This window comes from Thyridium curvatum (assembly GCF_004353045.1).
Source record: "Thyridium curvatum strain D216 chromosome Unknown NODE_91_length_158940_cov_68.853331, whole genome shotgun sequence".
Classification (NCBI taxonomy): Eukaryota; Fungi; Ascomycota; class Sordariomycetes; order Thyridiales; family Thyridiaceae; genus Thyridium; species Thyridium curvatum.
In genome coordinates this window covers 320-17,268 of record NW_022156846.1, presented here as the reverse complement: position 1 = coordinate 17,268, position 16,949 = coordinate 320, and the positions used below count along the sequence as shown (strand labels likewise).

At 47.5% G+C, this 16,949-nt stretch overlaps 3 protein-coding genes across 3 annotated transcripts; all 3 read left to right on the top strand.

The window, feature by feature from the left end:
* Positions 1-338: 338 nt before the first annotated feature.
* E0L32_010771 (uncharacterized protein) lies at positions 339-767 on the top strand (the record flags this gene model as incomplete). Its single annotated transcript, XM_031133425.1, has 1 exon — positions 339-767. The coding sequence occupies one exon, from the start codon at positions 339-341 to the stop codon at positions 765-767; it is 429 nt and encodes a 142-aa protein (XP_030988985.1).
* A 2,795-nt stretch (positions 768-3,562) lies between these two features.
* E0L32_010770 (uncharacterized protein) lies at positions 3,563-4,095 on the top strand (the record flags this gene model as incomplete). Its single annotated transcript, XM_031133424.1, has 2 exons — positions 3,563-3,741; positions 3,807-4,095. The coding sequence occupies 2 exons, from the start codon at positions 3,563-3,565 to the stop codon at positions 4,093-4,095; spliced, it is 468 nt and encodes a 155-aa protein (XP_030988984.1).
* Positions 4,096-7,536: 3,441 nt separating this feature from the next.
* On the top strand, positions 7,537-12,913 carry E0L32_010769 (uncharacterized protein; the record flags this gene model as incomplete). Its single annotated transcript, XM_031133423.1, has 8 exons — positions 7,537-8,410; positions 8,592-8,881; positions 8,947-9,160; positions 9,515-9,724; positions 9,785-9,873; positions 10,318-11,095; positions 11,198-12,163; positions 12,234-12,913. 8 exons carry the CDS (start codon positions 7,537-7,539, stop codon positions 12,911-12,913), a joined length of 4,101 nt encoding a protein of 1,366 aa, XP_030988983.1.
* Positions 12,914-16,949: the final 4,036 nt, after the last annotated feature.

Sequence of the window (16,949 nt, the reverse complement as noted above, 5' to 3'; positions counted from 1 at the left end):
CCCAGGCAGCATTCAAGGCTGCACCTCAGTCTGACCATAGAAATTCAAGATCGTGGCCCCTATGCTACAGTAGTGATAACAAAATCGAGGAGTGAGGTTGCGCGCCTTCCAAGTTGACCATATAAAAGTGAGGTCGTGATCCCCTGGGTTCTGGTGGAAGTTGTGCGCCCCAGGTTGACCATACAAAAACGAGATCGCGCCCCCTTAGGCTAGGCGTCCAACCTTAATTTGTTTCAGGTTGCAATCCTGGGGCGCGCGAACATGATTTTCTATGGGCAGCCTGGGGGCACAATCTTGGTTGCTAGCCCAGGTCGCGCGCCCCAGCCGCACCATACAAAATGACGGTCGCGCGCCCCAGGCAGAAGCAGATCGACGGCAACTACTTCCAGACAAAGCCCTACCTAGATGTCTGCAACCGCAACCGCAAGACCGACCTAGTGAAGGCGGCGACACTGGCCTTCCTATCCGGCAAGGCCCGCCAGACCATCGCCCCGATCCAGCGCATCAATCTCGGCGTCGCTCGGCCCGATGTCCCTCAGGGTGCGCCCTGCGTTGCCGGCATCTTCCACGCCCAACACGCACTTCTCTATGTTAAACAGAACGGTACTGGCGATGCTGTAGGCGATCACCAGCGGTGGCGAGTCCAGGAAGACCTACTTCGTATACGGGTTGGTGCGGGCAGCAATGACATTACACGGTTTGGAGGTGTTAGTGCAGCTAGTAATGGCAGCAATGATCGCCGTGCCATCCAGCATCAGGCCATATGACTGCTCGGCTTAACCTGCTTCCAGCTTGGTCGTGTTAGTGATCCCGTACTCGGCCAATTCGGCTACCGGGAGGCGGCGATATGGGTCACTCGGACCGGCCATGCCGCGCAGTACGGTAGAACATCGCCGCGGTCGTCCTGGATTCCGAGCACATACTGGAGATGACAGTGCGGTCAATCATAGTCAGTGCTGTGATGCCCTCGTCGAACCAAGCCAGGCGCCAACCACGCGTTCATTGCGCAAGAACTTGGTTGGGGCCAGCACCACGTCGGTACTGATGATGCCCGGCCGCGGCTTGCCAGTCAGTTCAAAATCAACAATGTCAGGCAGCATTCAAGATGTGCCATTGAGCATGATATTCTCCGCCTCCAGCCCGGAGACACCGATCGCGATCACGCCCAGCGCATCAACGTGCGGGTTGTAGCTGTCGCCCACGCGGGGATCCGGGAAGCCGACACCGTACTGCACGTAGACCACCAGCGACATTTTCTCCAGGTGGATCTGGTGCATGATGCTGTTGCCTGGCGGGTCACGTCCACGTTCTGGAAGGCCAGCTTGGTCCGGTCGGCACGGTTCTTCTCGAATGCCTGCGGGCCGAGACCAACGCATTCCACTTCCAGCGAGTAGTCGACGATCAACTGCACCGGGAACGCCTCATTGACCTGCGTCGGCCGTGATGCCAAAGAGCGGCAATGGGTGATTGCCTGCTCAACGTCTGTGGCGCCATCGCCGAAGCTGCATTGAGCCCTGTTCCTGATCTCCTAGTAATCGCCCTCCCTTGATCGTGCACGCCCTCTGTGACTACTGCGAGCTGACATTGTTGATATCCTGGTCAACACCAAGGAGATGTACGAGCGAGCGTGCGCAAGGAGTTCCCCAGAATGTGAATGCCGCAGACCCTGTCAAGCTTGAGCATTACAAGGATGTTGGCCGCAGTGAAGGTGAGGTTTATCCCTGGCCTCCAGACCGAAGTACTTGTAATGAGGCTGTCTGCCAGCAATACCTTTGACACCGGTGCGCTGGCCGACCTTGGAAAATCAGGGTTGGTCAGGCATTGAGGTCGCGCGCCCAAGGCATGAGTTCGCGCGCCCTGAGCTAACGATAACGCTGCGATGACGCGCCCCAGATTGCCTGCAGAAATTGAGGTCGCGCGCCCCGCCCAAGCCAAAAAAAACCAGAATTGAGAGTCGCGCCCCCCCTACGATAGAACAAAAAAAGTGAGGTTGTGTGCAAATCAATCGCGCGCGCACCCCAGGAGGACCTACAAAATCGAAGTCGCGCCCCCTAACCAAGGACAAAAAAAGGTCGTAACGCGCCCTAGGTTCACTGTAGACAGTCAGGGTCGTGCCCAGGCTGGCAACAAGAAAAATTCTCCGGCTGACCAAAGAAAATCGAGGTCGCAACCACTGGCCGCACGACTGAGTTTCTGGTGTGGCTTTTACGATTCTTGCACCAGGTCGGTCGGCCTGGGGCGCGCGACTGGTTTTTTGGTGTGGGTCTGGGGCGCGTGGAGTTTTGCACGGATCTTTTCCAGGGCGCGCGACTGGTTCCTGGAGGTGATATGTCTTAATGAAAAAAAAAAAAACAAGAGACTAGGGATTGCAGAAGGCGAAAAGAAAGAACAAAAACATTCGAACGAAAGGCACGGAGGTCCTGTAGTTACCCTGTTAACCCTTCATGAAATGTCCAGTCTTCAATTCTCCTCGAGGGACTGCCGATGTTGTCCTCGTGTTCTGAGATAATCATAATAATGCGCATTCTAGCAAGGTACATCGCTGTTACCACTTGCCTCGTTTGCATAACACTTATCTTCCTATCTCTCTTCAATCTATGGCAATTCGGCGCTTGCAACGTCTTTCATTCCACGTGCAGCACTATACTCGACAGGGTGATTCCCGGTTGGACACATGATATACACCCACCTGACACTCGAACGTGGGTTCCAGGTCAAGGCTGGGTGGTAGAGTACCATGTCTCGCGAGAGGAACGACTGCGAATGCTAGAGCGCTTCGAAGCATGATGAAGTGCACTCCTTCGCAGGCGTCGAAGATAAAACGGAACTTGGTGCTAAGTCCGTCCAGAGAGCTGACCGACTTGGTCCTAAGAACATACTTATCTTCGACACAACGAACACGTCTCCATACTACGACGAAGTCATGCTATCGAAACATTGTTAGGGAAGATCATTGAAGTTACTGTGATAGTGCGTGTTGACTGTGAGAGAACTGTTCTCGGGTGTATAGTGTCTCCGTCTACGTTTTAGTAGGTTAATGTTAACCTACGAAGTAATACCACGACCTTTCATCTGAAACCTCTTAGTTTATCGTGGCAGACCGCGTGTCCTGAACTAAGATCAGGGCTGTCTTGGGTTTTTGCTGCCAGTAAAAGGCCTTTGGCAACGTTCCAACAACAGCCCAACTTCAGTCATCAAATATGGAATGGCACTTGTCATAGCGTTGTAGTGATTCATAGCCAGATAGTCACAGTCTCTATTGCAACTGGTACCAGTAATCTACATTGTAATAGTGTTGCGATGGAGTACTCTCAATCTGCACCTGGTGGTTATGTCATAGGGAGGGCCACAGTATCACCGGGTAAAGGGGCTTCCGCCCAGCTTGATTCGCACCGGATCAGCACTCTCCAAGTCCACAGACAACGGATTCGATACCCAAGACAATACATGTGTTGGGATTACATTTAATAACTTGACTGTACAGGCATTGATGCCACTATCTGATCAACAGACGCGCAGCTCAACCACAGTCGACACTTGGTTATCTCTATCACCATCCGTTATGGCTGCACCAAATCCTTTTGATTACGAGGCAATCCGCAACTGTATTGCTAGATACAGCATTGCACCGGACACCAAAAACTTTGCTTTGTTTAAGGAAGTCTTTGCTGAGGATGTCCAAGCTCAATATTCCTTTTGGGGGTGTCAATGGGCTTATGAGGAGCCCACAAGAACTGGGAGGTGCAATAGAGACAAGGTTCGTATCTCTGTCTTACGCTACACACATGTGTAAAACTGACCGACAGTAGGTTGGCCCCAGTGCAGACCCAGCACTCTCTGACAACTCAAACCATCGAGATCGATGAGACTGGCCAGTCTGCCGTGGCAACTACATATTTTGCCGGACTCCATTTTGGAGTTGGTAAATGGAAAGGCCAGCAAGTCTCATCATGGGGAAAATACGATGATCATATTGTACTAGTGCCAGGGAGGAAGGACATCCCGGGCTCGAGCGGGAAGTGGTTGATCCAGAAGCGGACTCTAACATTCATGGGCCGCTGGGGCGAGGAAGGCGTCATGCAAGAGGAGCAGTAAGCCGGGCAATTGCTTGCCGTCACCTTACGTCTCTAGACACTCAATATACATCCTGATACATCCTAAATGTCAAAAAGTCCAAGACAGGTTGAGCGCGGAGCTCGGTTCCACAAATACATGCCGTCAAAGTTTGTTGTGTGTGCGTTCGTGATCCACGGCAATTCCATTAACCGCGGAACCTCAGCCAAGCAGGGACATGTAGTCGCCCAGAGATTCCAAGATGCTTGAACACCTAGCCAGAGTCCTTAAAAGAGTATCCTCTGATGGTTTGTATCATTTCTAGAAACTTGCCTTATCTGTCGACAGAATTAATAGATGGCACAGCCACTTTTAAGTCTGACCCTCTTCCTCTGCTGCACTTTAGTGCAATATTATAGCCGACAAATCCGGCACCATGCTAAAACGGTCACGTCCATAGAGAAGGGAAAGACAGGATTGAAGTTCTTCAAAGACGACGGATGTGTTAGAGTTGCTTCCAGCCGTCTGGATGCTTACTAGTTTGCTAAAAGTGTTAAGTTTGTCTTATAGCACCGACTTTTATGCCAAACTGAAGGCCAACTTCACACCTACGAAGCTTCGGTGCGTCGTGGATGAATTGGGTTTATCAGAAGGATAAATAACCCTAACCCTAAGCCCCTGCCGTGTTGAGCCTGTCGCAACTATTTGTGTTGGCTCCAGAACGGCCCTGCCACCAACGTCAGCGCCAGCAGGCATGTAATTTCATGGTCTATTCTTGTAACTGGAGGAGCCGCCCGTCAAGAGGAAGCCAGGCGCGAAGCCCAAGTAGCTGCTGGTAGACACACCTGTTGGCTGTCAAACCCTTGCTGGTTGGGCTGAATGACTTGAAACACTGTTGTTATCAAATTTAGCGTCTTGAGCTGCTCTGGACGGTCCCATGTTTGGTCGCTTACACCAACGACACTAACAATCCAATCAGAGGTTCCCATAATTTTCCACCGGCGCCAGCTCGTCCTGACCAATTGCAAGTAGCACTTCCCACTCCATCACGATTTACGGCCCTGCCTGGCACTCGTTCATTGAGTGGCAATGTTGGTGATCAAGGCCCTCCACCGTGTGGAGCTACGATTACAGTCCCTGCCTAGACTTGATCCTTCCCTTTTATACTCAAGCTGTTTCACAACCCTAGAGATACTGACGTCGATCGGATACAGTTCTGCCACAGATGGATGAAGCAGGCCAACTCCCCCGCTAGTGTCACCTCCACGGTCATGGCACCCCTGCCACCCGTCCGGGGACGCCTTGACGACCACGCTTGATGGTATCTTTCGACTTGGTCCGACGGAAGCATTTGAATATTAAACTCTCCTCCGCGACTCGCGCATCGAGGCAGAGTTGACGTCGGACGATTGCGCGTCGTGGTGACCGGCGCGACCTTCTTTGGCGCCGAGTTGGGCTCCACGATCCAAATGGTACAAGTGCAACACAAGCGCATGGTATCTCCATTTCCGGGCAGTGCCAGTTGAAGCAACACTTCCGGTCCTCCAGCCGGAGACCTCTACAGGTCTGTGATGGGTCACTAGGTCTCGCGGGATTGTTGGTATTTAGCGCTGAGACCTCCGTCCTGCGCCACTATGGCACGCCTGGGGAGCGCTTGGCCGCTTCTCCAAGTCGTTCAAGGCGCTCTCGAACAGAAGATGGTCCGGCGGGCTGCTACTTCGGGCCGCTGGTTCGACAGACTGTTGGCTCATGCAAAACTTGAATTGCACAGTCGTATGGTTAAGAAAAGCTCAACAGTGGTCCGATCTGACTAGATTCAGGATGATGTTGTTAATTATGATCTCTCAAACGCGCGGTTATCGCATAGCCTCATGAGTCCCACCCGACCTGTTTCACACATGTATGTTAGTACGAAATCATCGTTGTCGCCCAAGCCCAACTGGTAGCCTCAACGCATATAAAGAGGAGCTACAAAAGTTCTGCCTGATGAAGAGTTCTCTATCCCAATTTCCCCAGACCTCTCCATCAACTACTCATTCCCACTTCTAATACTCGTATCTGGCTTTTATACACCCGCAGCGGTCTCTAATCTCTGCCTTCATCTTACTTCAAGTCCTTCAATCATCTCAGTAAGTACTTACCTATACTGTCTTTTCCTTCAAACAACCATCTAATTCATTTCCTAAAGATTCAGACACTCCCCCTCCATATTGAACATCATGTGTCAAATGACTCAGGTCATCTATTCCTGCGGCTGCCCCAACGGCTTCGTCATTATCGAACCGCGATGTCGGAGGTACCCCAGATGCGCCGTCACATATGTCCCTGATACGTATCTCAACTATCCATGCGACTATCACCGTCATCAGCGCTACTAAGCTGGGACGAGTAGGGGGGCGAGGAGGTAGACGAGGCCCTGATCGATTCCCGTCCTCTTTCTTATGTCTTGACTTCTCCCCTTACAAAATCCCTATTATCTTCTAGACCGCTGGCCGGCTACTTGAACAAGGATGGAGTGGATTCTGGATCAGGTTCTGGACTGTCGCTATCGACTATGTATTGTTACTTTGGCTTGTGTTTACCAATATCATTGACCGGGTTGGCCGCCTAATTGGCATCCACTCTTTGAAACAACGACCCATTATATACCAGCCATTATTCGTGGTGCTCAGAGTGACACTCACTTCAACCTCCTTTACTTAATGGAGCGCCCAACCATGCGGAACAACGTATTTGACACACCAACTCTTCCACTTACCAAGAGTCACAACGCCTGCAAAGAAAATCTACAGCACGCCTGCGAAATAAGAAAACAATAAATCTTGGTTTCATAGACAGTAATATACGCGCAGCAATGCAGTCTTATCGTGTAAAAAAGAATGGTTAAGCCAACGATTGTATTTGACACTACAGAGAGCAAGATACTCATTGATGATGTTCATCTCTATTATAGAGTCTGTTTCGAGACCTATGGAACTTGATTGGTATGATGATTTTGGCTAAAAAGATGTATGAGTATTACGTGGCTAAGATACGTAATTCAGGCTTTAGGGGTCGATCTATAGGGCTGTGTGATTGGGCAGTAAGTGGCCCTCGCACTAATTTGTTCCCATTAGACCAACACCAACCATTCTTGATAGGACTGCCTGCAACCAATACATTTTGCATACATCGGTCCGAGCTAAGCATGCAGATGCTGCATGACGCATCTAACCAACCAAATCAACAAGCTGCAGGCCTGCCCGGCTACAGCACACATGCGACTTTTGCAAGCTGCATGTTCTGAGCGGCACCGTGTCCGAGGCTGGGTAATTCGATAAGGACATAGTGGACGGACATGAATATAAAAAGACGGCCGAGTCCCTAAAATGTTCCCTCAGACAGTATGACAGAGGCTTTCCTCCTCGCCGGTCGAATTCTCAGTTTCTTCCAAGCTTTACTAAAAAATCGTCACCATACTTATTATCTTCTTCAACACTTGCCATGGCCTCGTCAGTCCCATTCACTGTTGAAGGTGCCCACCGGGGCTTGCCAAATGAGCCTATTCTGTATCGCATCCGTGTCCCAGCTCACGGGCCAGAGAACTCCCACCAAGGCCAGGTGATCAGATACCTGACCGCCCCTCACCCTCCTAAAGGCGCAAGCGGTATGCCCGACTATCGCGGCGAGCTCCTGACGTTCGACACGGTCCCCGCCGGAGACTGGAACCTCGGGCGTCTTGTTGCCACCGGCGGCAGCGTTGAGGGCAAGTTTATCCTGGGCTCGACTGAGACGGCGCAGTTGGAGGAGACTTCGGGGATGTTGGACGCTGGCCCTGCCTGGGTTGACAAAGAATTCAACCTTGTGGATCTGTTGGACGCTTATCACAAGGGCGATCAGGCCGATGATAGCCAGGATGACATTGCGCACATGCCCACCGACATACAGTGTATGAATCACGTCTCCGCTATGGTCCTCCCCACTCCTGAAAGCCTCGCCACCACCGTGGTAGAGCCCGAGGTGATTGGCGTCTGGGCATGGCAGCCAGGCCACGCACATGGCATCGCGGATGAGAGTCATATCTACTCTATCATTCAAGCCCGTGACCCAGGTATTGCGCCCCGGTTCCTCGCTCATATCACTGATAACGACACACGCGTGATTGGCTTCCTACTCCAGCGTGTAATGGGTGCTTGCGAGGCAGGAACAACAGACTTGGAGAAGTGTAGGAACATTCTCAGCCGCCTACATGCCCTGGGTATCGCCTATGGCGGGCTGCTAAAGAGACACTCATTCCTGATCTGTGATGGCAATGATACAGTTCTCCTCCAGGGATTTGGTGGTTCGTTTGTGACGACTGATCAGGAGGTCTTTAGCTGTGAGCTTAATAGTCTTGAGCAACTTCTAGCTTAATAACCATTCTATTATTGTAAGCAGATCAGAGGGCTGCTTTCATCCACTAGGTATTTAAGATCCAGGCCGCTCTCATCACGTCGATTCTTGCAAGACTAGATCGCCAGTTATGGCAGCACCAATACCAATGCTAAGTACGGCTATAGCCGTCACAGCAGACGACGCATTTACCAGAGCTCGTGAAGACTTCATGTCAGCTCCCTCCCTAAGTGAGCAGGCCAAGTTCGCATCCTGCTCGTCAGTGAAGGACGTCCTGAACGGCTTGAAGAGTTTCCAAACCCTCAAAAAGAACGCCAGACGAACCAAGACATGTATGGATAAAATCCATGCGCTTGGAGACAACCTTATGCCCTATTTTAAGATCATCGAGGTCTGCTGCACAGCGGCGCAACCATGGGGAAACATAGCATTTAGGTCCCTACTACTTGTCCTTAAGGTGTTTTAGAATCTCCCTGATATGGTTTCTCACACTGCTTACGAGAGATACTGACAAAAATGCAGCTTGCAGGCAACTTTACGACCTTCTTTGAGAAGTTATGCGACTGGACAGACGCCCTCAACTCGCTCCTGCCGCGATACCAGGGAATCTATGATTGCCTGTGCCATAGACCTACCATTATCAGTGACAGGCTTTGGAATTCATTCATAGACTTGTATTGCAACCTCTTTCAGTTTTTCACTGCTGTGGCGCGCACATTTTCGAACCGATACGGTAGTACGTATTTTTCTTGACTCGAAGACTAAGGCGTCAATGCTGACTTTCGAACACCCGTTCTTGTGGCAAGCCTTGTGTGGAAGCCATTCGATGCCCGTTTTCAAGCGGTCACGGAAAAAATCAAATTCCATGCAAAAATCGTTAAGGAGGAACTTCATTTCGCTTCCCTGGACCAATTTCAGGCCACCCTGCAACAGGAAGCTCAGCGCGCAGATAAGGCACAGCGTGTGTTACGTGAAGCTATGGATGAGAGAGCGCAAGTCCGGGATCAATAAGCACAGCGTATGTATTCTGTGATCTCTAGTGTTGTCTAGACTTGAACGCCATTGGGTTCTAACCATCACATACATGTAGGTCTTTTTGAAAACGGGGTCACCAGTTGGCTGGATCCGCCCCATTACAAGGACAGCTTGGAGCAAGCACGTCAGGAAAAGATGGAAGGAACCGCAGAATGGCTCTTCGAAAATCCTACAATGGAATCCTGGATGAATTCGGGCGTGCAATTCACTGAGACATGCCAAGACACATCTCGGCAGCGCCCGGAGTCACTTCTCTTGATTGATGGTGAGCTGGCTTCCACCCCCCACAAATGAAAGGGAAGCATTAATTTCGAGTATTCTGCAGGGAACATGGGCTCGGGGAAAACAGTGCTTGCGAGTTACCTGATTGACACGCTGGGCCATGGGGCCAGCGCTGGAGATTTCCCACCTGAGGTTTGTTACTACTTCTTCTCGCAGAACTCCGATGCTCGCAATGGCAGCAACACATTGTCGGCATGCTACCGTGCAATAGCGTCGTAGATTTTCCACAGGTTTCACAACCTCGAAAAGATTCACAACATCTTTACGTTCGCAACAACTGGAATATCTACGGACCCTCATGCCTCGGAATCAGAGATAGTAGAAACCATTGCACAGTGCCTGCCGCATTTGCCCGGCCTCTACTTTTGCATTGACGGCATAGATGAGTGCGCGCAGAATTCGAAACTCATAAGTCAGCTTTCTACATGGTGTGCGCACTCTCCAGTGCGGGTTGTCCTACTCAGCCGGCCTAACGTGGCATGTCTACTTCATTCGATCCGGCCAGATCGGCGCATTCGCCTCACCAGCGATATGCTAAACCGCGATATCCGCATGTACCTGTTTACTTGCATACAGGAGCTGGTGGAGCAGCATCTTCTTTCTGACGACATTGACACCGATAACATCGTTCTGCACCTGACGAGACGCGCAGAGGGCATGTTCCTATGGGCGCGCTATTTGCAGTTGCTAGCGATGACATGTGCACAGCGACTTGGAATAATTATGAGCTCTAACCCTCGAGGCTTACATGGCCTCGATGAGATGTATAGCAAGATACAGGCTCACATAGAGACCATGGACGAGCATAGCCGCAGCCTGGCTTGTCGGGCATTTGCTTGGGTAGCTCGGGCGTCTCTTACTTCTGCCGAGCTCAGAGAAGCCCTATTCCCAGATGGATGGGACATAGAAGACAGCAGCACAGTCAAATTTGAGCAGACCCTTGTCGTTGTCAGCTGCGGCCTGCTGGAGCAGTCTATAAACGGCTGTTTCCGGTACATTCATCTTACGGCCCTGGATTACGCAACACGGGATAGCTTGCGCGGCGGTCTATCGACAGGTATCGTTCCAAAAGCATACCAGGGAGAGTCTGTTCTGGCGGCTGCGTGTATCTCTTACCTGTCGTCGAAAGTACCAGCCCGGCCATTGTCCGGCCAAATGAACATCGACACCAAGAAAGACGACCTCGTCAGAAAATGGCCCCTCCATAAGTTTGCCGCTACAATCCGATTGTGCTTGAATGCTATGACAAGGGACACTATTCCGAAGCAATTGGCACGGAGAAAACACATGGCCGAGCTAGGAGTAAGCTTTGTTGAGAATCAACTGGCTCTGATGGCGTGGATCGAGGCAATTTGTACGTATCGCGTCCGTGTGAGTGAGTTGCTTCCCACGATACCCCAATTGGGAGAAGGAACCCTTGATAGAGACGAGCTGCATCTCTTTATCGAAGTTTAAGGCCTTATCAACGACCTGGCCTCTCTGGACTCCAGTTGGGGTAACATTCTACACCAGAGCCCGTCTGAAATCTGGGGTGACATCACTGCATTTACCAAGAGCCGATTCTTCCGCAATACATCGGCCGCTCATATACAGCGTTTGGCACCGGAACTAGAACGAAATGAAGACGGTGTGTCAGTCTGCACAGAGAATGCTATGTTCTCAGTCTCTATGTGCAATTCCGATGCAAGCCAGGTTGGTGTTCTCAGTGTGTTCCCCAACAGATCCTTTCGTGTAGGCTGGGAGAACAGACGAGACATACCATGCCATGCAGACCCTCTGGAATGGAAGAGTGCTGGCCAGCTTCGCCTTCCGTCCGCTCCTAAAACAACAGCAGATTTCACAGAAACTTCAAACGGGTGGCTTGCTACCTATGAAATCTTCCGTGTACTCGAGACACATAGTGAAAGCACTGCACTGCTTACTGTCCATCTGGACGTAAGAAATATTGAAGTCTGCCTCCGGCAAAGCCTTCGGTTCTCGCCGCTTGGGACCTGGAAGTGCTCATTTCCTCTAGCTATCTCCCCTAGCCTGGACAAATTCTCCATTTTCACCGACATCTACCACCTCTCCGCGGACAATAAGGCCTACACGACCACTTTCATTGTACCTGATTTCCACCCGAAAATCCAGCTTGCCTGGGCGTCCAAGACGAACTTTGCGGTCTCCTACTCGTACCTCCTCTATTGGAGCGAGGACTCTCGCTACGTGGCTTACATAGACAGTGATGGCCCCGGAACCTGGAATGAATCTATTTGTATCGCCATATTTTCAGTCCACGACAGCACGAGCAGCCCCAGACTGGTTAACATCACAACCGCGTCTTCCATGGGCATAAAAAGTAGCGATTGTGCTTTTCATCCATGCCGTTGCATTTTTATGTACCAAACAGCTTTCGCCACCTACTTGTGGCATTTTGATCGTCGTATGTCTATCTTCATTCACGGACCTGAGGGTATCGTTCCACACACTGCTAATTCTTTTTGCCTTGTTAGCTGAGTCACAACCATATCAGTTTCATCGGGCTCCGTTGACAGGACTCAACATCAGATCCTGCATATCATTTTCACAGTGCGGCCAGTACGTTGCCATTGCTCACCAGGGCCAGCCACGGCCTCAGTACTTGGCACTCCCAGAGAGGAACAGCAACTTGAATATGAGTATGAAGCGGTATTTTGGTGAAGAGCACGAGATGGCCGGGTCACAAGTGCAAAAGAGACAAAGACAAGAGGATGATGTCGACAGCGAGCGAAAAGAAACCCGAATCGCAACTCTCGGGTTCTGTTTGCCGGCACCTGTGATTTCATCCAACGCAATTGTTACCTGCGATTCAGCATCAGGCACAGCTGCATCGGTGGTTCAGGCTAATACCGGAAGCGTTGTACTTGCTTCTATGACAGAGGAAAGCATGCGGATTGTGCCGCTCCTCAGACTTCCTAACGGGCTTCCTACCGTGTCCACCATACCGACGGTGTCCTTCAACTCAGTACATGACAACACCACTGTTGGCCAGTGTAAAGTGATTCTCACAGCTGCACCAAACACAGTCTACAAAAGCGATAAGAGAGCGGCTGTCTCTGAACTGCCTCTCGTGGCTTGGAAGGATATACGGGCCCTGCGAGTAGAGCGCATACCGTATAGTCTAGAGCGGACAAGTATGACAGAAGACAACTGATTTTTGGAGGGGAGAGATGGGAAATCAGGTGTTGTGATATCTTTGTCAGGATTTTGCATAGTTGACAAATTTGCATGTGGATGGAAATTGATGAAGATGACTTCCATAGTAGAGCATTTGCCCTAAACCTTCAGATATACAGTAGTTGTGGCGCGAGACCTTTTGATTCCCTTTCTATGGATTGACAGCCTGTGCATCGTGCAGGACGATAAAGACCAGCTTCAAACTCGCCCATTCTCTCGCTGTTGTCGTCAAGGGGATACACCGTGTTGAGTGGGTACAAAAGGACGTGCAGAGCAAAATGCGATCTTCTTCCCTCTCCCGGCAAATCAAGCTCAAGCGGGCGAGGTCCGGAGATTAGGTGGCGGGCCTGGCCGACCCCTATGTCTTTGGTTTCGAGGTATCACGGCGAAAGGACGAAGAGACAGACCTGACATCGGACTTCAGTTTGAAGAACAATGCCTATCGCCACCGCAGCCGATAGGAGAAGCCTTGTATCCTTGAACCCGTTGCTTGCAGACCAGCCACTAACAATGATTTTCTCTTGCAGGGCGCCGTGTTGCTTGAGCTGGTCTGCTGGGAGTCCATATTCAGGATTAAGTTCAAGAACCTCAAAGGCAGAACCACTGTCAGCCGGAACCACTCAGGAAAGATATGCTGAAGTCGGTGCGCGAGGTAGTTCCGCACTTGATGGGGCAGTCTTTCGCGGCGGTATTTGAGACATGATGAAGTGACACAGAGGTTCGCCCAGTTTCAGATTCATGAGGGGTTTAAAGAGAAGGTGGTAGCAGTGTTGAAACGTTTAGTGATTGCAGGTGTTTAGAAGAGCCAAGGCACATCTTAACTCGTTGAGCTGAAACACACTTACAGAAGATGGCCATCTTTCCATGGTCTTGTGATTTGACACCCTTTTGCTTTTCAAGAAACTAGCCACAGTAGGTGCTCATTTCCTGGCTTTAGGAGGAGCCTAGGAAGGTCCCTGATGTAAATGAGAAGGAAGACGGCCTTCACCACCTAGTAGAAAAGCACTTCTCTCAAGCTGAGCTGTCAGCTGCTGCAGTCTTGTTGAACCCTGTCAAGTTCAATACTGTTGTTTCTGTTTCCAGGCGGCTGATGTTTCCCGATGCAAAAGTCCGCGCGCCCCGCCGCCTCCAGGAACCACACCAAAAACCTAGTCACGCGCCCTAGAAAAGATGCGTGCAAAACTCCACGCGCCCCAGACCCACACCATAAAAACCAGTCGCGCGCCCTGGAAAAGATGCGTGCAAAACCCCACGCGCCCCAGACCCACACCACAAAAACCAGTCGTGCGCCCTGGAAAAGATGCGTGCAAAACTCCATGCGCCCCAGACCTACACCATAAAAACCAGTCGTGCGCCCAGTTCTTATTGCCAGCCTAGAGGGTGCGACCCTGATTGTCTACAGTGAACCAGTGAACCTAGGGCGTATGTGACCTCAATGCTTGGGATGTTGTGACTTTGTCCTTGGTCAGAGGGCGCAGCGACTTTGATTTTGTATGGTGCCTCTGGGGCGCGCGATTGATTTGCATACAACCTCACTTTTTTTTATTCTAGTGTAGGGGGGGCGCGACCTTAATTCTGTATGGTGCCTCTAGGGCGCGCAATTGATTTGCGTACAACCTCACTTCTAGTATAGGGGGGGCACGACCTCAATTCTGTATGGTGCCTCTGGGGCGCATGATTGATTTGCGTACAACCTCACTTCTAGTATAGGGGGGGCACGACCTCAATTCTGTATGGTGCCTTTGGGGCGCATGATTGATTTGCGTACTGTTGGACCAGTGATTGTGTGTATTGTTCTGTTCCCCCTTCTTTCTGTTGAGGAGGCTGGTTCTGTGGGATCTCTAGGGGAATCTAGTCTGAAAATAGCCTAGTGTGACTTTATATCTTATATCTAAGGTATGAGGTGCATTTTATAGAAGCACTGCTTAGTTATATAATTATATATTATATGCTTAGATAAGCTAGATCTATATGCTAATTAGAATCTAGTTTAATATATCTCTCTAGATTGATCTTCTTCTAATCAGTCTATACTTCTATTTATAGAGGTAAGATTTATTTCTTATCTTTTAATCTTATTTTCTAAAGATAAGTTATAGATAGTCTATATATATTATATCCTTCTAATTTAATATATTCTAAATAATTTATTATAATAAGATCTATATCTTAATTATTATAAGGTTAAAGCTCTTTTTCTTAAATTCTTCTTTTCTTCTTTTCTTTTTAGATAATAGTACTACTATAAGTACCCCCTCTAGCTTAATAAGAAGCTAAAGAGAAAGTAAGAAATTTCTAATATAATAATTTATAGATTAATACTATATTTATATAGATATCCTTACTTTTAAGCTTAGAAATATAGTTTTAAAGCTTAAATTCTAGTTTTAGAGTACTAATTAGGATTTAATACTATTACTTCCTCTATTAGTACTACTAGTACTACCCCTACTACTTCTACTCTTCTTTTTAATAGAGATAATAAGTAAGTTTATTTTAAGCTCTATTTCTAGGAAATAAGATATTAATTTAAGTTTAGTAACTCTAATAGTAGTAATAAGAAGCCATCCTTAAAGTATCCCTATATCTCTATCTCTAAGAATAAGAAGAAAGAAGAAGAGGATAAGTCTAAGAAAGAGGATAAGTATATAAATTTAAGATTTTATTTAGAAAAATAAGCTGTTAATTTAGATTTAAAGATAATAAGCTTAAGGATCTAGCTTAAAAGCTAAAGTAATATATTACTAAGGCCTATAAGGCTACTAATAAGCAGTATACTAAGAATAAGAAGGCCTTAGACTGTTATACTACCTATACTACTAAGGCTGTTATTTAGTATGTTTTATAGTTTATTTTCTTATTTTAAGTCTTATCTAACTATTTTATAGTACTAAATCTAAGAGGATTTCTTTTTATCTAGGCTATACCTACTCTACTCTTATAAGAAAGAGTGATAGCTAGTACTATACTATAGAGACTATAGGTATATATTATAAACACTATATCTAAAGAAGCTACTATAATCCTATATATAAGTATCCTTTTCTTAAAATAAGCTTTATTTTACTAATTTAAGATACTAATCTAAGAGATATGCTTTTAATTATTCTATTCTTTTTAGATTTCATCTAGAGCAGCTCTAAGGACAACTACTAAGATAAGAAGATAAGTTATATATTCTAGATATAAGTTTTATTTTATTGATTTAAATCTCTATTTAGAAGAAGAAGAGATGTTATACTATAGCTAAGGTTGTTCTAGCTAGATACTAGAAGGATATCTTTTCTTATACTAGTAATTTTTATCTTATTTAGATAAGATATATTTATTAATTTTAAATCTTATATCCTAAAATAGATACTTATTTATTTTATCTAGTCTTTTCTACTATAGATAGAACTCTTACTCTTATAGCTTAATAAAAATTACTTCCTACTAGAAATCATTATACTATTTACTATAAATAAGTTATAAATATATAAAATATAGCTTATTTTCCTACTTATATAATTTAAAGGTCCTATAGAATTTTATTAAGTAAATACTCTTATAGGTCTATTATTCTTTAAGCTTTAATTTTCTTCTATATATTAACTAGTTCTAGCTACTAGTAGCTCTTAATAAACTATTTATCTTATAATATCTTAGTTAGACTATTAGTAATTATCTTTAAGCTTTATTTATAGGAAATATAGATTATTTTCTATTAGATATACTCTCTTAGCTAATAGTTATAGATATCTATATATTTTAGCTTGGTTTTTAGCTTTTCTATAGCATTCTCTAATAGGTTAATTATCTGCTGATTATTATAGTAGAGCTTTAGAACTAGGTTTTAAAGCTTGATCTTTAGATTATAGAGTAGTCTCTACTAAAAGAGTCCCTTTTTTATAGCTTAAGTTAGTATTAGAAGTTTGACTTCTATAGTAGAGGTAGTAACTATCTCTTACTTACTAGCTCTCTAGCTAATAAGACTGTTAAATAGTCTTATTATATAGGCTTATAAGCTCTTT